General features: G+C 38.9%; 1 protein-coding gene across 12 annotated transcripts in view; it reads right to left on the bottom strand.

Annotated features, from left to right (window-relative positions):
- Nucleotides 1-22,304, bottom strand: part of Npas3 (neuronal PAS domain protein 3) — an 809,049-nt gene that overhangs the window by 408,168 nt on the left and 378,577 nt on the right. For 8 of the 12 annotated variants that reach the window (XM_051195837.1, XM_051195844.1, XM_051195839.1 and 5 more), the window contains one exon: nt 14,453-14,535. In XM_051195837.1, the coding sequence (XP_051051794.1) occupies nt 14,453-14,535 (83 nt within the window). The remainder of the gene's footprint in view (nt 1-14,452; nt 14,536-22,304) is intronic. The other 4 variants (XM_051195838.1, XM_051195841.1, XM_051195846.1 and 1 more) reach the window with 1 other exon arrangement.

Raw genomic sequence — 22,304 nt, 5'->3', positions numbered from 1 at the left:
AGCTGTAAAGCATTTTTCATTACCATTTGATCCTACATTCTACATATCCTGGAACACTATTATGTTGGACCAAAAAATCCCAATTACACATACGTACATATATGCATACACTCATAATCTACACACACACACACACACACACACACACACACACACAGCCCTCCTTCCTAAGTTGACATTTAGAAAATAAGTCATCGTGGGTCCTCGAAGTGTCTGGATTGCTTCTCTGGAAAATTAGCTTTCATAAAGCTAACATTCCTGCTTTTGACAGCTGTCTTAGCAAGAAAAGTCCCAGACATATAGACACTCTGGAGTCTATTCATGCCATTTGAACATTGACTGTGCCGATTTGAACATTGACTGGTGGCATAACCCGAGCAGATGCAGTACCCATATGTGCAACTCTATAGACAAGATCTCCGAAGTACTGGCATCTGGATGTCAACTTCTCCTTCCTGGCCACAGCTGAGTGTTCTGCTAGACTTGATTGCTTCTCTGCTGGATCAGCCTGCTGCCACCCACTGTGCTCACCAGCACTGCCAACACACTGAGTTAGAAAATAGTCAACCAGATAGCCGCCTTATACCACAGCACTCTGGAAACTCACCTGATTTGCCAGTTGCAGGCACTAAAGTCCATCAAGAAAGAGCACATTTATTCTACTCTTAATTACTGGAAATACTCTGAAATCCACTAAATACTCACATAGGGTAGTGTGTCTGAAAGTGTTATGGGAAATCTAGTTTTATATGTTTCAAGTGGGAAATTAGCCTGGAAAGAAGATACATCAGAGCAGATGATTTGGTTATGAGTTTCCCGGGTTCTAGGCATTCTCACTATAGTCTTTAAATAGTGTTTGTCACAAGCACTTCCACTCCAAAAGGCAAGAGAAGGTCACCCTCCATGCATTGCTCTCTTCACTTGGTTCTTTGCAAACGAGTCCCTGGATGAATTTTTCCTTCCAATTGAGAGAACGAGGGAGGAAAAAGATGCTTGGCAAGTGTGAATGATCAAAGATTAAAAATGCCAAAGCCTTCCTCAAGGGAGGAAAGCTAACTTGATAATAAATTAACAATGACGTGTCCTCCTGCCTCCCACCGCCTGTTCCAGCTTTTCCAAAGCAAGGGCCCTCCTCTCCCTAGATCATGCTGACTCTATACCAACAGACAGAAAGCTCCCCACTCAGATTCCCAGTGTGGGCCTCATGCCTTGAGGGGAGGAAAGAGTGAGGAAATGAGTTTTGTTTGATTGATATGAACTCTATCAATTAGATTCCTGGATGAGAAATGTCGCTATGATGTAGAAACTGGTATTTCTGAGAACACAAAACAGAGATGAGATTTAAATAAGGACAGCACAATGACATCACTTCAAAAGCAAGCACAAAGAAATGCTAAAATAACACCGTGTGCTTACTCTAAATTAAAACAAAACAAAACAAAATCTCACAATCTATCCAGGTTATAGACAGGGACTAAAAACACAAAATTCTCTGGTCTATACTTCTCGTATGTTTTATATATTTAAAAATGGAATATAACCCAACTTCCCCAATGGGTATTGCTTCTCAAATGCTGTGTGCCATGGCTGTGCTGCCAAGACATTTAGTGAGAAATTGTGTAGAGCTGGCATTTTAAACTTTGCCATTTAGGAAACATGACAATTTCAATCACTGCTATTTTACACACATAAGTGAAAAACAAGGGAGGCAAATCCACCCATGCTCCCCTTCAGGAACATCGTGTCAATCTGAAAGTGTATTTTAAATTTTTTATACATTAGAGAACAGCTGGAAGGTACTCATTTCAAACAGTCTCTTTTTGGCAGAATGATTAATGTAAATAATGTGGTAAATTATAATGTGCTTGAAAACGAAGTCAGAGTGCTAGCTCTGGGTCTGTGGAGCCCTGTGCCTCTGAACACTGAAGTCATTCACTAGACATGGAAGGTGCTGCCATTCTCCTGAAAGCTGCAAATGTCTAGTCCTCTGTTGAATTCTTTCCCTCCGTGTGCTCATGTGAAGTCCTCTGAAGGAGCTCTTCTCTCTTTCAAAGAGGTTTGACTTGGGCACAGTTAATCACTAACTGTGATAAAGCAATTAAATATATTCATAATTAGGACCAGACCAAATGTAAGTAATCAGAAAATTAAAGGGAAAATGACATTGTGAATGGATTGGCTTTTTAAAAAATGACCTACAGACTGAGAAGGACAACCTCACTTTGGTACATGGGGACTCAGGGGCATAATACACTAACCATGGGGCCCAGTACGTAAACATATTCCTCACCTGGACAGGTTACACCCTGAAATAATTCAGTATTTCTGACTTCTTATCATTATTACTCAGGAAAAAATGGATCAAAATCATTGATCCATCTGAAGTCCCATAGACTGTCTATACAAATTCAAAAGAAGCCTACAAATGTGAATGGCTACTAAAAGCACTACATAAGACACAAATATGATCAAGACATGATTCCTATCTTCAAAATGCTTGTATTGCAGCAAGGGGCTAAGACATGTATGGAGACAAGGGTTTTTCCTCCTGCAACGCACATGGATATAGCCACGCTTGACTAAACAGAGGGGTCTTTCAACAAGTGGCAAATGGCAGTCTGTTGACTTAATTTCACACAGTTGAAATTCAACCCCTTACAGTTTTAGGGACTATCTCTACCCCTCCACTTCAGTTTAGGAAATATCAATTTATCACAAACTGGAGCAAGAGGGGTATATGAATATTGTGCACCGCTTCCTTTGGTCAGCCCCATACTGTAAGGCGATTGTGGGTGCTTATATAACATCAGTAAACAGAACCTTTACCTCTCCTTCCCAATTAAACGGGTCTACATCTAAAAAGAGAGAGAGGAGGGTGGGAGGGAGGGAGAGAGAGAGGAGGCAGAGAGAATTTATGATTACCAAAAATAATGGGCCCTCAGTGACAGAAGCGGTCCTTTCAACACTACCTCCCCCTTACAATAATATTGAAGAATCCGAAGATGCCAAGGCCAATGATCATGAAAACACAATAAAAAAAATTCAGATATTGGCTGAAACAAATAATACAATATTTTGATCTGGATTAGTGCTATGTGTGTTAGAGATCTAAGGTTAGTGGAGGTATAAGGAGGAAAATAAAATAAGCATTTTAAAAACTAAATGAGTGTTAAGCGGTTGTTTTCAATGCGAGAAAAAGCCTACAGAAATGAATATAAGTCTCATTTATATTTCCATGACAGTCATGGATTTTGGGTATTTGGTGGGGGAGGCATTATTTTGTGGTTCTGAAAACCCCCTAAGCTTCTCTGAAAATCAGGCTAACCCCCAAACATAGTGGCTTGAGATTCTATTAGATTCAGTTTGGTTGCCGTGGCCCCAGATGACTTTGCTGTGCTTTCTCTCTGCAGGCTGCCTCAAGTATCCATTTCTGTTAATGATCTATTGCTTCTGTCTGATTCAGTGCAGCCCACTGGCTATGGAAATGGCAAGTCTCAGCAGGAGACAACAAAATGGTCAGCAAACAGGGCCGAGCCATGTCATTTTCCTCAAATACTTTCCTAGGAACGAAATGACAAGCTTTGAAATGTTGTTGTCTGCTCAGGGCAAATATTTCTTTATTAAACAAAAGTGGATGTCCTCCAGCTTCCATTCGACCCACAGCTTAAAGTATGTCACTTGAAAAGCTTCTACTGTAAAATAATTTAATGCCCAAGATTTTCCCCATACTTCCATTCTTTGTTACTCTCCTTTCACTTTTCCATCAAGGTTCAAATCCCAACTATGCCAGTTACTAACAGCTGTAGGACCTTAATATCACTACTACATCTGCCACCCCAGTAACATAACTCTACTTTAGTCTCAGAGTAAGGCCCAACTAAATGATCAGCAATTAATTACCAATGATAAGTAGCTGGTTAGTGAGCTACCAACATTGACACTAGTTTGATCTAAGACAACCCAATTCCCAGTTTAAAAGAAAAAAAAAAAAAAAGACAGTGTAGCTGGAACTCCAGTGTAACTAAATCATTCTGTAGAGATAATAGGTAGTGACTAAGGGCCAGAGTGGGTGCTTAATATTTAGGGAGACCCAACAATGACTTGTGAAGATTAAACACTATCTAAATCATGGACTGAGCTTATATATTCAGTCCACTTAAATAGGATCTCAGGAGAGGACACAGTTGATCTCACTATGCATTATTAAATAGTTACTGAGTTTTATCTCCTATGTGACTACAATTCTAAACGTATAATTTAAAATGTCATTGAACTACCCTTATGGATTAAAGATGCAATTAAAATAGTCATTGATATTATCATTTGCTTTTGTATTTATGTAGAACTTACAGACTTCCCACTTAACAAAAATTTTGAAAGAAAGAATTTTCTGTTTCTTTAGGTCAATTCTACTGTTGGTCTAATCTCTACACCAGATGACTTCTACAAAACTGTCATGTCATTATATCACTTCCTAGAGCGAAGCATGAGAGTGAGTTATTTCTAAGGCATTTTCCCGAGGGCCTAAAGGATCACTTGCATTTTTCTGTGTCTTCAGCTGTGAGGGAAAGAGTTTCTGTAACCCAACAATCCCTGCTGCAGCTGGCTGGCCTCCTGGGACTCACACGGGGTTATACTGGGGTGGGGACCTGCCCACTACTTATACAGTTCAGTCATCTAAAACAACTGCTTGTAACTGTCCTAAAGCCCCAAATATATTTTCTCAGCACAAGAAGATGGAATGGTGTGACATTTCTTAGACAATATTTTATGGCATTGCTGCAAAATAGGATCATCCCTTAGATTCCTGAACTGGCAAACATATATTATCAGATCCAGAACTAGCAAGTGTCTAATAAGTGAGATTCACAAGGAGCCAACAGACAATGATATGAAGAGCTGGAGGCTGGGTAGACTAGCTCCTGGGCCAGCCCACAGGTTCACACATGCTGCTTGGGGTATGACAGGGTCTCTCCAGCATCATCCCCACTGTGCCTTTGTCTCTGCTTGTGCCTAAAGGGTCTGATTTTCTGTGATTGCTGGTGGGTACAGTCTAACCCAGGTCAGAAGTAGAAGGCCATCTGTAAATGTGTCAGGTACCAGGCACCACTGGAAACCTGGGTCTTGAAATCAGAATGCCTCCCACTATTTAAAAGAGGCAAGGATGACAATTATGACAATTACATATTGGTACTTACATGAAGTCAAATATTGGTTTAAGGTTTTTTCTCATTTCTTACCTGTATCTTGAAGGATTTGGGCATTCTCCTCTTCCCACTTTATACAGTTAGAAAGACATTTGAACATAAGTACACACACACACACACACACACACACACACACACACACACACACACACTTACTTTTGAAAGATCCTCCTGTAGTAATCTTTCCATCTTTAAAATGCTATTAATGTAAGCTACAGATGTGAAATTACAGTGTAATTGTTCAATTATATGTTCCATTTAGCTCTTATTGTATTTACAGATTTTAATATCTTAAAAAATAATTCTGATGGGATTCTTCTAGGCCACTTTTTTTCTGAATGTATTTTGCTGAATAAAATTGTTCCAGAATGTTTACAGGTGTCTGCTTCTCAACTTAGTTTGAGGCACAATGCCCACAACTATTCTACTGTCACAACTCCCGATCCTTTCCCAAACTTAAATGAGTCCAAAAAGGTATTTGAAGTTTGGGAAATGGTGATGGGGAAACAGGCTAGCTACTGGGGCTGGCTGTGAGTTCCTGGTAAATAAAACTGAGCTGGGTCAACTCTGCTTCACAACATTCCCAGTTAATACAGGTAATCAAAATACATTATGTAAATAGGGAATTTTATAAGGTAAATATTATTTTATTTTTATAAATGAACTTGAGGCTGACTAGATGGTTTGTGGGTAAAAGCACTTGCTACAAAGTCTAATGACTTGAATTCCTTCCATGAACATGTGACAGCTGGATAGATAGAATCAACTCTCATAAGCTGTCCTTTGACCTTCACATGAGTGCTTGTATACATGCACACACAATAAATAAATAAATAAATAAATAAATAAATAAATGTATGAAACAAAACAAAACAAGATATGATGTCTATGCCAATCCAAGCAGAGCAATGCTCTGTGGCACAGAACCTAAATCCTTCATTATAGATGTAAAGGAAGTGACAAATAAAACTACTCATATTTATATAACAGACTAATATCAGGCTTTCCTAAGGCACCTGTTAACTTTTAAACTGATTGTATATTTGTCTATTTCACTTTAATGTCCAAATAATTCAATCACCCTCAGTGTCCCGATAAGAGTGAAGAATATTCCCAGATCTTACAGACAGCAGCCTCCCCAGAGTTCACCATCAGGACCTGCCCATCACAGTGTCAAAGTTGTTCCTTTTCCCTCTTTTCTAATCTCTACCATGTGTGACCATGCTAAGAGAATACATGTGTTAAAGTGAAGCTGAGACTCACATGGAACACCAAATGTTAAAAGGTGTGTATGTAGGGCATGGACGGTGTGAATCTGTGGCCATGGTAAGAGGCTGCTGGCCCCAGGCTGGCTGATCAGACTCTCCATCATCCCATTGTTTCTAAGGACTGGCCTCTGTTGTCATCAGATCCTGTGTGCTCATACTGTATATTGCATCTCATCTAAGGCAGGCACCCTGCGCATCTCTTCCATGTAGCTCTTGCATCATTCCGCAAAATAAGAAGTATTGCCATCTCCATTTCAGATTCAAGAAACTGACATGTGCGGAGTTGATGTTACTTGCCAAGTTCATATATAATGAAGAGAGAAATGTAAGCCAGGTGTACCCCCCGCCCCCAAAAGGAACTATACTATTGGTTTTCTTACTGTGATTCTACACTCAAAGAAGCAAAGCTGTGACTCAGTTTTGTATTACCATATTTTCTTCTACCAGATACTTATTAGGTACTCAGAAAATATGTGTTGAACCGAACTTCCTGCTTTCTTATTTGTTGTCTCATTTCCCTATCTACTACACCTGACACAGGTTTATGACTACAAAGACCCCTTTTCTAGTTTCAGTCAACTGGAAAAATAACTATAACTTCCCTCTACAGCAAGGTGATTCTAACCCAAGCATCTACCCACACTGTTACAGTATTTCTCAGTAAATATGGCAAATGTTTATTCTGCAAATCAAAGTCAGCAAGGTACATAAAGCCCAAATGATGCGTATATATAACCCAAGATTCCTCTGAAGGATTCTTCATTGGATGCTGGCATAGATGGATACTTTCTGACATGGCAGATGATGAATGTGCAGTATGCCTTGGAAACATCACATGAAGACTTAATGTCATGCTAACATAACTTACAACAAGGGGTGATGACTGGATCTACCTTCTATTTCTTCTTGAATTCTGATTGGTGGGTTGTTTTCATTTTTCTAAGAAATTGAAATATTAGAATCTAGGAGTAGCAAAACTTCACATTTATTCTAAAGGGCAATTAGATTCTGGAATCTCTTTCCAAGCTCTGATTCTACCAGTTGCCTATAAATAGGCAGGCTGTCCTGTCAGTTTGCTTGGTTGAGGTAAAATTTTCCATGTTTTCCTCTGAAGTGGCATATACTGCCTAATTTCAAATGACAAATTATCTTTTCACCAAAGAGGATTTTATTGATAATGTTCTCATATTTCTATATTAAGAATATTCTTGATAGCCATATTATTTAAAAACATAGACATTATTCTAGATTATCCAACACAGAGACAAAAATACCAACCGACGTTTATTAAATGTTTCAACAGATGTAGAAGATGATGCCTACTACTGTTCTTCCATTTTCACAGTGAAGAACTGGAGGCATACTGAGGATTAGAATGCACTTCAGATCTACACAGGTAAAAAGGAGCAAGCTGGGATGTGAATTCAAGATGGCTGGGTGAGGAAATCCACACTTACTGGCTCTGTCTACCTTCTCCCATGCTTAGAAGGGGCTGATGACAAGGCCTGGGTGCTGGCTATGCTGGTTAAGATTTATATATTCATTCTCCTAATAACCATTTGCTCTCCGAGAACCATACAGAAAGGACTCAGGTTTGCACTGCAAACACACTAATGCAAGTACTTACTCCAGCCTTCTTCTTACTTGACTTACTCCATGCTTACTCTGATCCTGTGGCATGGGAGCTTTCAGAGCAAAGCTTTACAAGCTAACTTTTCCAGGTTGTACAAAGTGAATAGCTTTAATACCACTTTTGCTTTAATAAATAATGGGTTAAAACAGGAATGTTAAAATAGTGGCAGTTTTTCAAGTTTTGTAACTATATATCCTCTGTAAATCACAAATAGCACTTTCATTTGGCCTATCAGTTTTAAATAATGAATTACTTTTCTAAGCCTAAAATAACATTTTAGAGCATTGCAGTAATAACGGAACAATGGTTTGCTACCAACTCTAAGTGCTTCAGTTTTTCATTTCTGAGAATAGAGGTTTAGATTAAAACATACATGTTTTCCAGACAACGGGGAGGCTTGGTGAGTCATACCAAGACCCCTCTTGGATAGTCAGAAGGTGCAAAGGCCAGGCACTGGGAGGCGCACTGCTCTTGGCTGGCTGGGAGAGCAGGTAAACTGCACCCTGCAGGTGGGAGAGACAATCCACCACCCTGTGAATTTGCCAAGTTAGGTTAACACCTCTCTTTCATAAGCCCTATTTCAAATTTTTTTACTCACCCAAATCCAGCAACCTAGGACAGTCACTAAGAGAAGTTGCAAATTAACTTTTACTACTAAAAATATTTTCTAAATGCCAAACTGATACCTTAACTTGAAGTAAAAGATGTGGGACAGGTAAAGAGCAGAGGTAAGAAAGTTCTGCCTTTCCTTCGTCTTCTTTTAAAATAAAAGTACAGCAACCCTTACTTTTGATTGTTTTACAGCTCAATTGATAAGGTGTGTTCTTTTTATTTTTTGTTCAAGAAAATTTAAAAGCAACTAATTTAAATATGCAAAATTATCTTGAGTTGTTCATACGTGAACTTAAAAGCCGTGCAACACAGGAAAATTAAGTAATTATGCCTCCAAGTTATTTACTGCAATTAAGCTCATTTATCATATGCAAATTAGTGCAAACTGGTCTCATTAGTTACTAAATTACTCAATATGAGCTGAACAATGTAGCACTCCAGTTTGTAATGAAAAATCCCTGTAGAGGCAAGCAGTATCAATTAAGCTAATTTGCATATGCAAATATATTCACTAACTTTCTCTTTTTCTATATTTAGTTTTACATTTTCTTACCATTCCAGATCATACCAAGAGTGTGGGGTCATTCACCTCTCTCAACTTACTCTATTGCAACTAAAGGAATTAATCCGGCATGCCTCTATTATTAGAGATCATTTTATTTTAGCACTTATGTCCAGCAAGATATCACCTCACTAGGATCAATCAGGAGTGAGGATGCAGTTTCCTACAGATCTTTGTTTTATACTTAGCAGTTCCAGTAAAACAAAGATGACATTCAACCTCATCAATAAAACAGTATGCTCCATATCACTCTCATCAAGTCCCTTTGAAAACCAGAGGAAGCAGGGATGCTGACTAAGCTAGGCAGCATCTGAATGCAATCATAATTTGTATATTTGTATTAACTTTTGATACATTTTAGGTTTAATCATTTTCTTTGCTTAGATATTTGATCAGATGATTTATGCAGATATACTGTTTTGTTTTGTTTTGAAGTGTTGGGTATGCACTGGTTTGTGGAGGCCAGTGGCCTACACTGGGTGTTTCCTTCAATCAATCACTTTATTGTTTGAGGCAAGGTCTCTCCTTGAACCTGGAACTGACTTGATTAGCCATCTTTTGTCTGCCTTTCCAAGCACTCATTATCCATGAATTCTAGGGATCACACTCCAGTCCAAATGTTTGTGTTGTAACATTTATTGACATTATGTAACATTTAGTAGCTTCTTGCTTAGATTTTTTAAGTTCAATTGATAAACCGTTTAATTGTCTTTGCTCAAATGAATGAAACTGAAAGAGAGTTCAAGTGCAGCAGCATGGTCATCCTCTGTCCATCCTCAACACTGCTGTAAGAGTCTATGTTTCCATGACATTTCCCCATCAGAATCTCTAGTGCTTCCTCTGTGACTACTCTGAGAGTAAAATAGTACTGTGAATAAAAGTACTTAGATTATAGCAAGTGTGTGTGTGTGTGTGTGTGTGTGTGTGTGTGTGTACATAGATAGATAGATTGACAGACAGACAGACAGACAGACAGATAGATTCTTTTCCTTACTACAGCTGCTACCTTAAGAAAAAAAAACTTTTTTTTTTCCTGGCAGAAAACTATATGTTCTCATTTCTTTAAGATGGACCAACTAATCATGATTGTGGTATATTCTATTATCTAAACTTCACAGCATGACAAACAATAGAAATATAAATTCTGAATTAGTTTATTCTAGACCTGTTCCCTGATATCTTCTGCCAAAAGCACAGGTTCTTCATTTACTTGAAGCAGGAATTCCCTACTTTTCCAGGTGCCAGGTTTGATTTCATTTTCTTAATATATTTAGGTGAGTATAGCAATATTAATATGAAACATGAAAAAGCGATATCACAACTTTATGTAACAATTATATAAACATTATTTACAGAGTTAAAAAAAGCAAACCCTCTGCTAAGGGTATTCAGATAATTAAAGCATTCCATTCATAATTCTGGCACCTGAGGGAACTATTCCAGTGGTTAATTTTATGACTTGCAAATATGATATTTGGTATCTTGTGCTAATCTTGATGAAGTGAAATATAAATATTCAGCCTGGTCCCTACATTGGGAGAGGAAAAAAGAAACAGCTCTTGTAATTGTAATTTAAAAAAATCTTAATCATCATTATAGTGTGTGTGTATGTGTGTGTGTGTGTGTGTGTGTGTGTGTGTGTGTGTGTGTCCATGCTCTGTAAAGGCCTTCCTCTCCTCCCACCTCTACATGGGACCTGGGGATTAAACTCAGGTTACCAGGCATGAACAGCAAGCATCTTTATCCAATGAGCCACCTCAACAGCCTCCACTTGTACTTCTCTATGGGAAGGAAAGCATAAAGCAAGAACAATATGCCCAAAGGGATTTTGAGAAGCAGGGGCTGAATTGATACTTAGTCACATGCATGCATTTAGTAAAGGTCCCTGTAATGGCCTCCCTAAGTTCGGGGATTCTCTCTTGACCTGCCATATTAAATGTACAATCTTCAGCTTCCATCATTTGATTTCATATTCCTCATCTACTTCATAAAAGTCAAAGGAACTACAAATCTTGACTTGAGCCCCATAGGCTGACTTCATAGAGCTGATATCCCGTGAACCTGCAACTTTCCTGTGGATGATGTTTCTTCTAAAGTTGCTTAGAAACTGCAGGTTCCCTGGGTCTATTCTAGTGGTGGCAGTCAGTGGCAAGGCTGCTCTTTGCACAGTGGCCCTTGTGGTATACAACACAAAACATTTGCCCTTAATTTTGCCTGCATGTTCCAGTATTGAACCTTCTGAGAACAATCAGACATTATAAGAAAGAGAAAAACAGAGACACAGAGAACTTTACAACACACACACACACACACTTGCACAGTTGTGCCCACAACAGTTGGTATCTGCACTAGAAATCTTCAGTTATAGTCAAAATATCCAAAGCCAGGAAATTGGTTAAACTGTGAAATAGTCATATGATGTTTGGCTGATATATGGATACTAATGAAAATGATTCAGTACAGGTACAGGATGTGAATATGGGATATTTATGCATAAAGAAGGACAGCAGTAGAATTAGTTTCCAATAACAGAAAGTGTTTGATCCTAGAGCCTTAATATATAAACATATTTTCACCACATGCAAAACTGTTACCTTGATACCACTTTCTTGGCTGCCATTGTACTCTACTATAACCAACTAGACTCTAGTCCTTGCTTCCCTGGACCTTGTTCATCATTTCTTCTGTGCCTCATCCATCTATGCAATGAATTTCATGGCCAAAACCAATGAGTGTTTATCTTACTGAAGGAATAATCCTCATCTACCCAGGGGGGATTAGAATTCCTTTATCTAAGTCAAATCCTGTGTTTCCCTCCTCCTCTCCTCCTCCTCTGTCATCTTTCCCTTGCTTAGTAACTAAGGGACCACATATATCAGGGATGCTTTTCCCTAACCCTCTTTTCCCTCTGGATCATTTCCATAGGTCTTCAGTTATTCCTTGATAGAAATGATCAGCCATTATGCTTTACTGATTTGGAATTCTAAGTCCCTTTTTCAACCCTAGGTTCCATGGTGCTTTAAATTGTAATCATGTCTAGACTTTCAACTTTTTACATGGTATCAACTCTGCTTTTCGAGAGAATATGTCTTTCAAAAAAGCCAAGAAAGGGGATCATTGGATACATCTGTGTGTTATTAACCCTGTAATGTTCATCTGTTCTTATGTCCATGTGCTAATGACTGTCTCAATTCTCTAATTTCCTGTCTATCCACAGGGGTCTACCTCGGAGACATCTTCATTTTCTGTCTTGGGCTATTTTATAAAAGGTTCTCAAAACTCCCAAACTCCTAGATGCTGTGTTTTAATAAACCTAACCCTTACCTAGTTCCTTCTTGCATAAAAACCTTCTCCACAGAATCATAACTATTTAGAGAATGGAACTTGTACCTCCTCAGGTAGCTCAGTGATTTTTAAGTTATGATCATGACAGTGTGCTCAGTCTCCTTTAAGTAATACTCAGATATATGAGCTTCTCTTACAGTGTGGTATCTAAGGACAATGTAAACCATCTGAAAATACTGAGAACTCAACAGTCTCCTGGTAAAGCCCCCCTGTTCTATAAACAAAGCATGGCATTGAGCAGATATTGGGGATAGACATCCTATGCATTTACAGTCAGTTCAAACTCTTAGATTTTTCTATGAGTTTTAAATTATCCCAACTTCTTAATTACACTCCCACAAAAGACTCTGAACTCAGAAAACAATAATCTGGAGCTACTGTCAGAACTCCTCTCTCATTGACTATGTGTAGGACTGAACACATCATAATCTAATTAGCAACAGCCTTGTGCTACAAAAGAATCCAATGATATATTTGTCCCAGTCTATAGAGAACAAGGAGTAGAGATCCCGATCCTGAACAAAGTGTGTGAGGAAAGACAAGGATGAAATCAGAACATCTAAAGAGGAAGGTGATCCTTCTGTGCCCTTAAAATGAACCTGGACTTACTGTAAGCAAAGGCAGCATTCTTCGAGGTGGGTCAAGAAATACCAGTTCTGAGATAATAACAGATATTAAGTAAAATCCAAAACAAAATTAAGGCAAAATATTGCAGTGCCTTAAATTTCCAACTGTGAGCTATGGTTTTTCACACAACAAAATTCTTGCAGGAGGCCCATGAGAAGACCACATTTCATTACTTGAGCCAGTCAGTAGACTTGATAGATCTTGGTAGATCTGGGCGGGGGGGGGGGGGGGATGTAGAGTACTTCCTTTGAATTTATCTGGGGAGATCCCAAAGCTTTCAGTAAAGGTACTGGAAAGCTAACAACAATGACTGCAGGTGCAGTCATTTTCTCAAGAAGAAATTCAGAATGAGTTCCTCATGTACAAAACTTAGGGGATAACCTTCTAGATCCAACACTACTTAGGGCCATCTGGATATTCCTTCGCTTAGCTCTGAATGGATAAAAATCTAGAAAAGCATGACCACATCTTCTAAACATTACCCTGGGCAATGGAGACCAGTGATCCACAGGCTAATGTGGATGCACTAAACAGATGGTATAATCTTAAGATTATAGTATGATAGTTAAGTAAAATGCTGAGGGAGGGATGGACTGTCTCTGTACTGGAGAACTAATCTCCATCCTAGTACCTTTCCCATTTATTTGTCATGAAATATGCTGGCAAAACCAATTATTATTAGAGTCCTTAACTTAAAAATTCACACTAAGCAATTTTCTAATTTGAGGAGGCAAACATTAGGACTGGAAGCATTTAACAAATACAAACTCAAGCAAAGAACTGAAGTTTGGCGACACACACACACACACAAGATGCCACAGAACTTTCACAACGACACTCTGCTTTTTGGAAAGCGATATGTAGCTCAGAGCACATACATATAATTCACTCACAAGTACAGCACACACATGATCACTCTGGGAACAGCCCGTCACTACACACTGTGCATCAACTAAGTGCAACCATCTAAATTATTACAGCACAGATAATACTTGCCCTCCCTTTCTCAATAATTCTCTCTCAAGGAATGGCTTTCTAAAAAGGAAGAAAAAACAAATTCATAAGAATTCATGAATTCCAAGATAAAATAACAATAATCAAATACACATCTGAAATTAAAAACACATATAAGAACATTTCAAATATGAGATTTTCTTGATAAGACAGAAGGAAGACATTTAAGACATTTTAGAGATACCTGTAAAATGTGGCTTCCCAAATGTGCTTCAAATACTTCAATGGCTAGTGCACTGGGGCTTCGCCTTCGCTGTGCACCTATAACTTGAAAGAAAGAGAGAGAGAGAGAGAAGAAGAAGAAAAATAATTAAGTTGGGGTTCTGATTTCAAACTTTCAGCTTAATCTCTCTCTATTTGCATTACCACTCTGCCACCTCACCAATGAGTTCTGGAAGAAACACTACCCACTATCAGTTTGGGTTCTGAGTTGTATCTACAAACCTAAAACAAACAATTAACCCCTCCAAAAACCTCCAAACTTAAAATTTGACCATTTAGATAGATTTTCTTATACTGAGGTAAAACACACAAACATTCTTAGTCTCAGAACAAATGAGTACAGTGTTTTGTTTGTTTGTTTTTTTATAAATTACAACATTGCTATTTTTAAGAACCGATAACAATAGCCTCTGTCCCCGCTAGAGCAAGATAAACTCTTATGAATCTAATATTTTCTAATGTACATGTTCATCACAATTTAGAAACAGTCATGTGTCAGATGAGAGAGTTGCTATAAGGATCATTTACTCTGGTGAGTTATGTCAAGAAGAAGGACTTCCATATCGCTGAGCACTCATGTAACAATGCTACAAAGCCAGCAAGGAGCTCAGATGGCCCCTGGCCAGCATGCACTTCCATCAATGGTTGTCTCTGGTCTGGAGATGCCAATCACTGTTCTTCCTGAGGATCAGCTTGCTGGCCCCTGCCACTCAAGATGACCTCATAACAAAAGTGCAACCTAGACACTGCCTGGATGGAACCAGGAGGTGAGGGTCCTTTCTTTCCCGGATTTTAAGTGTGCAGTGCCGTCTGCTGTTCCATGGGGTGTTTATTCTTTCTTCTAGGACCTCATGTATCATAAACACCTGTTTGCTTTACAGAGACTTAACAAAGGACATGTTCAGAGCTTTTCCACATATCTGTCAAGAAAGATTCCCCATGTCTTTCTGCCTCTTCACATCCAGGTACTAAATGAAAACAAGGTCAAAAGTCCTTGCTTTCTTACTGCTAAAACCTCTTTCAGCCAGTAGACAAGATAGTTCTGCAAAATGTCGCTGGAGAAATGCCACTTCATTTGGGTTATCAACACCAGCCCCTCCTACCAAGAGCTGAGTAGGAGCTACAACACAAATGCCCTCAAGATTATTGTGCCCTGTAGACACAGGAAGCCTACTGTAATGATCAAGAGGAAGTATTTGAAAGACACATTGAAAATAGCATGAACACCAAGTGCCATTATTGCTGCAAGAGAAAAAGTAAAGAGATGTTTTCTCAATGGAAAAAAAAATGTATACAATATAATTGAAGAGTGATGATTATTAGATATTATTCCAGCTAGAAACTAGTCCCATATCCCCATTTCCCTCAGAAGTAAAACTTATACCTAATAATTTTCAAATGGGAAAAGCTGCAATTCTATGGTGAGATTAATCTTTATCATAGGTGCAGACATAGGATTTTACTTTTTCATATTTAAATATCTTTAAGTAGCACTGCTGTGTGTGTGTGCATGTGCTTCTGATTAATTTTCTATTCTAACATGCACATTACTCCCTTCAAAACTCCGTTGGCATTTTTGATAATGCAGCTGTCTTGCTGAATACTGTTTTCAGTTTCTAGAGTGTTAATTGCACATTATGGTAGCTTGGTGTGAATGATCCCACATGAATAAAATCTGCAGCCTTTTTTTTTTTTTTTTTAAGATTATGGGGATGGGTGGTTTTTAGGAGGGAGAAGAGGAGAGCTGAAAAACTTCTAAAATGTCCACTCCCTTTCTGAGGCAGTAATTATGATTCAGAGTTTATTAATAGTTCAGGGTTTGGGGAGATTTTCGATTTCCAGGCTCTGGAAATAAATAACTGCATGCCATTTAAAGAAGGATTAATGTTAGACTTTGGATAACATGCACTATACTATGAATAACTCAATAAGGTGGGGTTGAAAGTGTAACAACCACTGACATTAGAGAGATCTCCGGCTACCCAGGGAATGCAAGGAAGCCTTTATTTACTAGAAGGCCCACAAGGCAAGCTCTAGCAACAACAGATGACAGTTCAAATGCTTCTAGAAGCCCAGAAACAGTTGTCTTGAAGAACATGCAGGGATTATGTAAGGCTGGCTTCCGCCGGCCTTTCCTTTCCTCCTCTCCTCTTCCTTCACCAGTGTTCATGTTGTTCTACAAATGGATGTCTTCATCAGGTCTCGAATCCTTGACTCTGACCCAAGGAATTATTCTTTGTTCTCCAAATCCTCGGAAGCCTCAGTGTGCATCCCAGCATACACTAGAATAGCATAATATACCAGTATCCTGTAAGTGGTTTCATGCTATTCTACTCAATGGCGTTTTTATGACACTGGAACTTCTCTTGATTTATCTGTTTTGCTCTTATGCAGGTGATGTGGGGCTGTAATGACAGCTCCTAATTTTACAACCAACATAAATATGTTAAACAGGAGCCCATTATGCCCCTAGTAGGAGCCCTGCTTTAACTCTGGCATTATTGGTGACTGAATGGATGTTAAATATGGACTTCTGCACTTCTCCTCTGGTACTCAGCATTTTGAGAATCGGTGGGCTTATAACACTGGGACAATGGAAACAGTTATTTTTTTTTTCTGCATTAATGTTACTGGGTTTGAAAAGTATCATTAATGCCAAAAGGAACTAAAAGGCATGACCTTAGCGAGTTCTACTGTCTTCAGAATAATAATCTGCTTTATGTATATGTCCCTGTTCCCTCTAAAAGGCTACACTTTCCAAGTGCATTTGGTATCACCCACACAACAGTGTCATGGTACTAGTTTTGTTTTTTGTTTTTTTGTTTTTCCATTCCACATGCTGATAAACTTCATTTATTAGCTTATTTTATTTAATTGACTACATTTAAAACTGAAAATTAATAAAAAAACACTCATAAGCAGGACATCACTAAATAAATGGAGACTATATTCCATTGTGAAGATTGCCACTAAGTCACAGAGAGGAGGGATGGATAGTTTGAACAGCATACACAAACTACTCAAAGGAAGCATGCATACCACCTAACTTAAAACACTACTCAACATCTGCTAAGTGCCCATTGGATGCTGAAACTCTCTCTAGCTAGGAAGTGGGGTTGGGGCTCAGTAAACAAATACAAGACAATCTTGTGTTGCTTAAGACCAGGCCTAGCATAAAATTACCCTTAAAAAGTGCACTACTATCTCATATTTTAAAGAGGCTAAAAAGGCAGCACCCAGAGCTTTAGAGAGTTTTAAAAGGAAGACATGTACAGGGGAAATAATTATTGTTTATTCTTTCAAAAAAATCAGCTTAGGAAAGCCTGGTCTTGGCCTTCAGAAATCCAGTGTGAGATGCTGTGAGGACAAGGCATTCGGCCTAGCTCTCACCAGAAGGTAGATGGCATCTGGGAAACCACAGTCTAAAACACAGACTTAAAAAATTAGTTTTGCCCTCAAGAATGCCATCCAAAATATTCTACCCTAGATCCAGTTACAACCACACATGGTAGTCTCTAAGAATTAATTCAGTGGGGGGAGTGTTTCAAAATATACCCCACCTGCCTAGTCATGTTCTGAACTGGTGCTCCAGGCCTCCAGGGACAAAGTGAGGAAGGCTGGGGATTAGCACTCAGTGGGAGTTTGACCTATTCAACCAAAAGGTCAACTTGCCAAGGAAGAATCCATTAGAAGTAGAAACAGGACAGCTCAGTAGAAGATACACATAATGAAAGGAGAGAAGTCTTGGGCTCTGGTTGCCCCCAGGCCTGTTTTGCCCTTTTCCTCTGCATGCAGGGCCCTTACCAGCATAGTTCATAATGCAACGGGCAACCACAGGCAGGGAGATGCAGAGAGCCTGCTGCCAAAGGCAGGGTTCGCTCAAGAAAGGAGAAAGATCTTCCACAGTGAAGAGTGTGACACAGGGTAAAGTAGGCACTGGTAGACAAGAAGTTCACTCAAAGTCCACCTCACCCCATTTCCTAATTCTGTGATCCAGAGTCCAAGGCCAATGCTGTTCTACTGGCAACATCATAAGAATGGATTCTTCCACCTGGAGAAAAGGCAAGCTTTGTACCTGGCCACTTCCCATGGCTACCCTCGGAATCCTACATGCTGGGAGCAATGTCTGTTCCCACACCTACCCAACTGGGGGAAAGGAGGCCCAAAGGATAAGCTTAAAGGCATCTCCTAACCTCACTTCCTGAGGTGTAGCACTTGGGCTCAGCAAAGCGAGGGTCTTCAAGAGAATGGAGGACAAAATGCTTAATGAGTCTTCCCACCATGGCTACCAGGGACAGAAAGGAAATTTCCCTTGACCTGGAAGAGCAGGGGAGCCGGAAAATGTTTTCTGTGGGGCTATAGTTATTTACAAGATACAGATTTGCGTGTGCATGCGTGTGTGTGTGTGTGTGTGTGTGTGTGTGTGTGTGTGCTTCTGTCTGTCTGTGTGACTATTGAGAAGTTCCACTATCTTCATGTTAACATTAAACCAAATCCCAAGTCTGAATGTAGCCCACACAGTTCTGCCAAGTGTCTACAACCTCTTTCGCTTAACTAACATCTTGGGTGTTTTGAGTATGCCTTACTCACAGGTAATTACCAGTTTGGAGAAAGGGCACAGGGACACAATTCAGTAGCACATTAACTCACAGCACTGCTATAACTAAAACTGCAACTGTAAGGCCAGGCGCACTATGGAAAACATGTAGAGTTCTCATGCTGTGCATCTGGTAAATACTGAAAACAAATACTCATAAGGTTCTCCCAAGGAGCTCTCACCAAGATTACTTGCTGCTATTTAAACTTTAGGCCAGAGAAGAAAAACAGCTATCACATTGTTAATTGTGATACAATTATTAATTGAAGGCACATTTAAGAATAATTCTAAGAGCTGGACATGGTGGTACAAACCTTTAATCCCAGCACTCTGGAGGCAGAAGCAGAAGATCTCTATGAGTTTGAGACCAGCCTTATCTATATAATGAGTGTCAGGATAACCAGGGCTACACAGAGAGACTTTGTCTCAAAACATAATAATAAAACAAAATAAAAATGAGGGGCTAGAAAGATGGCTCAGTGGTTTAGAATACTTGTTCTTGCAGAGGATACAGGTTCGATTCCCAGCACCCACATGGTGGCTCACAATCATCTGTAACTCCAGTTCCAAAGGATCTGATACTCTCTTCTGGCCTTCACTGGAATCAGATATGCATGGAGTGCAATATTCATGCATATAAAATAAAATAAATCGAAAATAATTAGAAGAATACCTTCCCTATATACCGGAACTTATTTCTCAATTCACATTTTAGTAAATTCATTTTAATGTTCATCATCTGAATCCCAGAATCTATCACACATTACAGAGTACTATCAATCCAAGAAAAAGAGGCCATTAATTCAAGAAAATAACTGAAACTTTAAGTAATCTTATGCTAATTGGAAAGTTCTTTGATGCAACACATTTAAATTTCTCCCCCATTTTAAGTATGGATTGAATGCACTGGGGAATTTTAAGTGTGGGTTGAGGAGTGCACTGAAAGAATTAGGGAAGATTTGACTGAAGTTTCAGTGCTTACAAACAGGTTGCTGACCTGGGGGGAAAGAAACCATGATGGATCTTCCCCAGAAACCATGCTTCATACTACCACAGCACCAGGGAAATACATGTGTTCCACAGGCCTGGTTACAGAGGAGAATGTTTGTACTTCTCTTGTTAAGGACTGACTGGATTCCTACCATGTCTGCAAAAACAGTTTGCAATTTTGTTTAATAGTATGAAGTGTGAAACAGCATCCATATTTTCTATGTGTCTTCACCAGTTTTCCATGTACTGGATCACCAACAAATTACAGCTTCATTGCCATGGAAAGTCTCCTGTTAAAATATTCACTGTCCACACCTCACGTTTAATTTCCACTGGAGGAAATAAGAGTTCCTAGGTAGGTATTGCATCGTCTGTAGCTCACAAGATGATAAAATGGCCTTTGCCTTACATGCTGGGTGTCCCTACTCGTACCACTCATTGTAGGGCCCTCAAACAGTCCCTCAGAAGGTGGTTAGAATTTGATAGGGGAACCTATGTTTTCCCTCTACAATAGAATCCTTAAGGCAGTGGCTGAAGCCGTGTTTGGAGTGACAGCATCTGAGAGTACCCTTCACCACCAATGTCTCTGAGAATATATCCTCAGGAAAACACAGGCATGGTCCACAGCTGGGTTGAGCCTCAGGGAGTGAGGTACATGATAGCTTCCTCTACAGATGCCAAGGAATATGAGAGGGGAGCAACACTTCAAGATCATGGTTTTTGTTTGATTGGTTTTTGTTTTTTTTGAAACAGAATTTCTCTATGTAGCTCTGCCTGTTCTGGAACTCTCTCTATAGACCAGGCTGGACACAAACTCAGATACTTGCCTGCTTCTGTGTCCCAAGCCCTGCTCAATATCATGATTTATTTTACTAAAACTCCCAAAATAATTGCTACAAATTCTAAGAGAACTTCTTTTTATTTTTATTTTTTGATAAATTGTTCTTTTTACTCAATCATTCCATTTTCACTTTCTTTATTGTTTTAAAACAACTGTAAATGTAACTAAAATGAACACACCACAAACATGGTACTGTTCATTAAGAACTTTAGTCCAGAACTACTTAAAAGAAGTTAAAGTGTTTCTGGGTATGGTTTAGATGGGATATAGGTAGACTAGCCTATTTTCTTGTGAATTATTGAGTAAGAGTGAGATAATAGTATTTTACAGCTTACATTGTTATATATTCTTATTTGTGGTAAGCTATGTAAAATTAAGTTTATATTTTGTTATGTTGCGTGAAATCTTTCCACTTATGATGTTTTATGCACATTATTTTTACCATATTCTATGTATGTATACTTTTACTTATGTTCAAGACATTTCGTATATTAATACAATTTATGCACATTTATTCTTGCCATATTCTATGTATGTATACTTTTCTTGTATTCAAGACATTTTGTATATTGATACAATTTGGGATATGTATCATGCTGCCCTTTATAGTTCTACATCTTGTCTTGACATTTCCACTCTACCTCTACTTTAGGGATTTACATGTATATATATGTATATAGTTATATTGTTTAGGTATTTGTTCCTGCTTTACTCAGGGAAGTTTCAATCCGTTTTTTAGCTAAATTCCTGAGTATTACAGATTATCTTCACTCATGTTTCCTTTACCTATGAGATTAGTCAGACACAGATGGTTAATCTTCAATCACTTCATAGACATGCAGAACATGGCATTTAAATGTTTTAATATTAGTACTCCATTGACATGAGACACTGTTGCTCCTGACAGCACCGTGCACTTTCCTGAAAATATGTTGGACACTGTTGTTGCTCCTGCTGGAGTTCATTCTCACCTCAGCTAATGGCCTGTTGGGCAAAGAACTGCCCCTGCCTTGACCACTGATTTGGACATGCAGTCCTATGTGTTTGCAGGAGACAAATATAAAAGACTGCTGGACCTTGCCAAGTCAGGGTAAGGCAGCCTTTCTACCTCCTTGCTGTTGTTGTGGTCTGTCAAGTACTCTTGGCCTTAGCTAAAACTGGGTGTACCAACGTTGCTGTGAGACCTAGGGTGACTGTCCAGGTAGCTTGCTGTTTCTGTCCTTGCTGCACCTTTTGGAAGTTGCCTATCTGCACTTCCTGTCTACCCTAGTATCGTTATTTTCCTTCTCAGGTCTTGATGAGGTTGAAGATTAAACTATCACAAACTATTATTCTCTCTTCCTAGTTAGATATATTAGGTACTAGACTTAAGTTTTCCAGCTTAGG

The sequence above is a fragment of the Phodopus roborovskii genome, unplaced genomic scaffold (genome assembly GCF_943737965.1).
Source record: "Phodopus roborovskii unplaced genomic scaffold, PHOROB, whole genome shotgun sequence".
NCBI classification, from domain to species: domain Eukaryota; kingdom Metazoa; phylum Chordata; class Mammalia; order Rodentia; family Cricetidae; genus Phodopus; species Phodopus roborovskii.
This window is presented reverse-complemented; position numbering and strand designations above follow the sequence as displayed.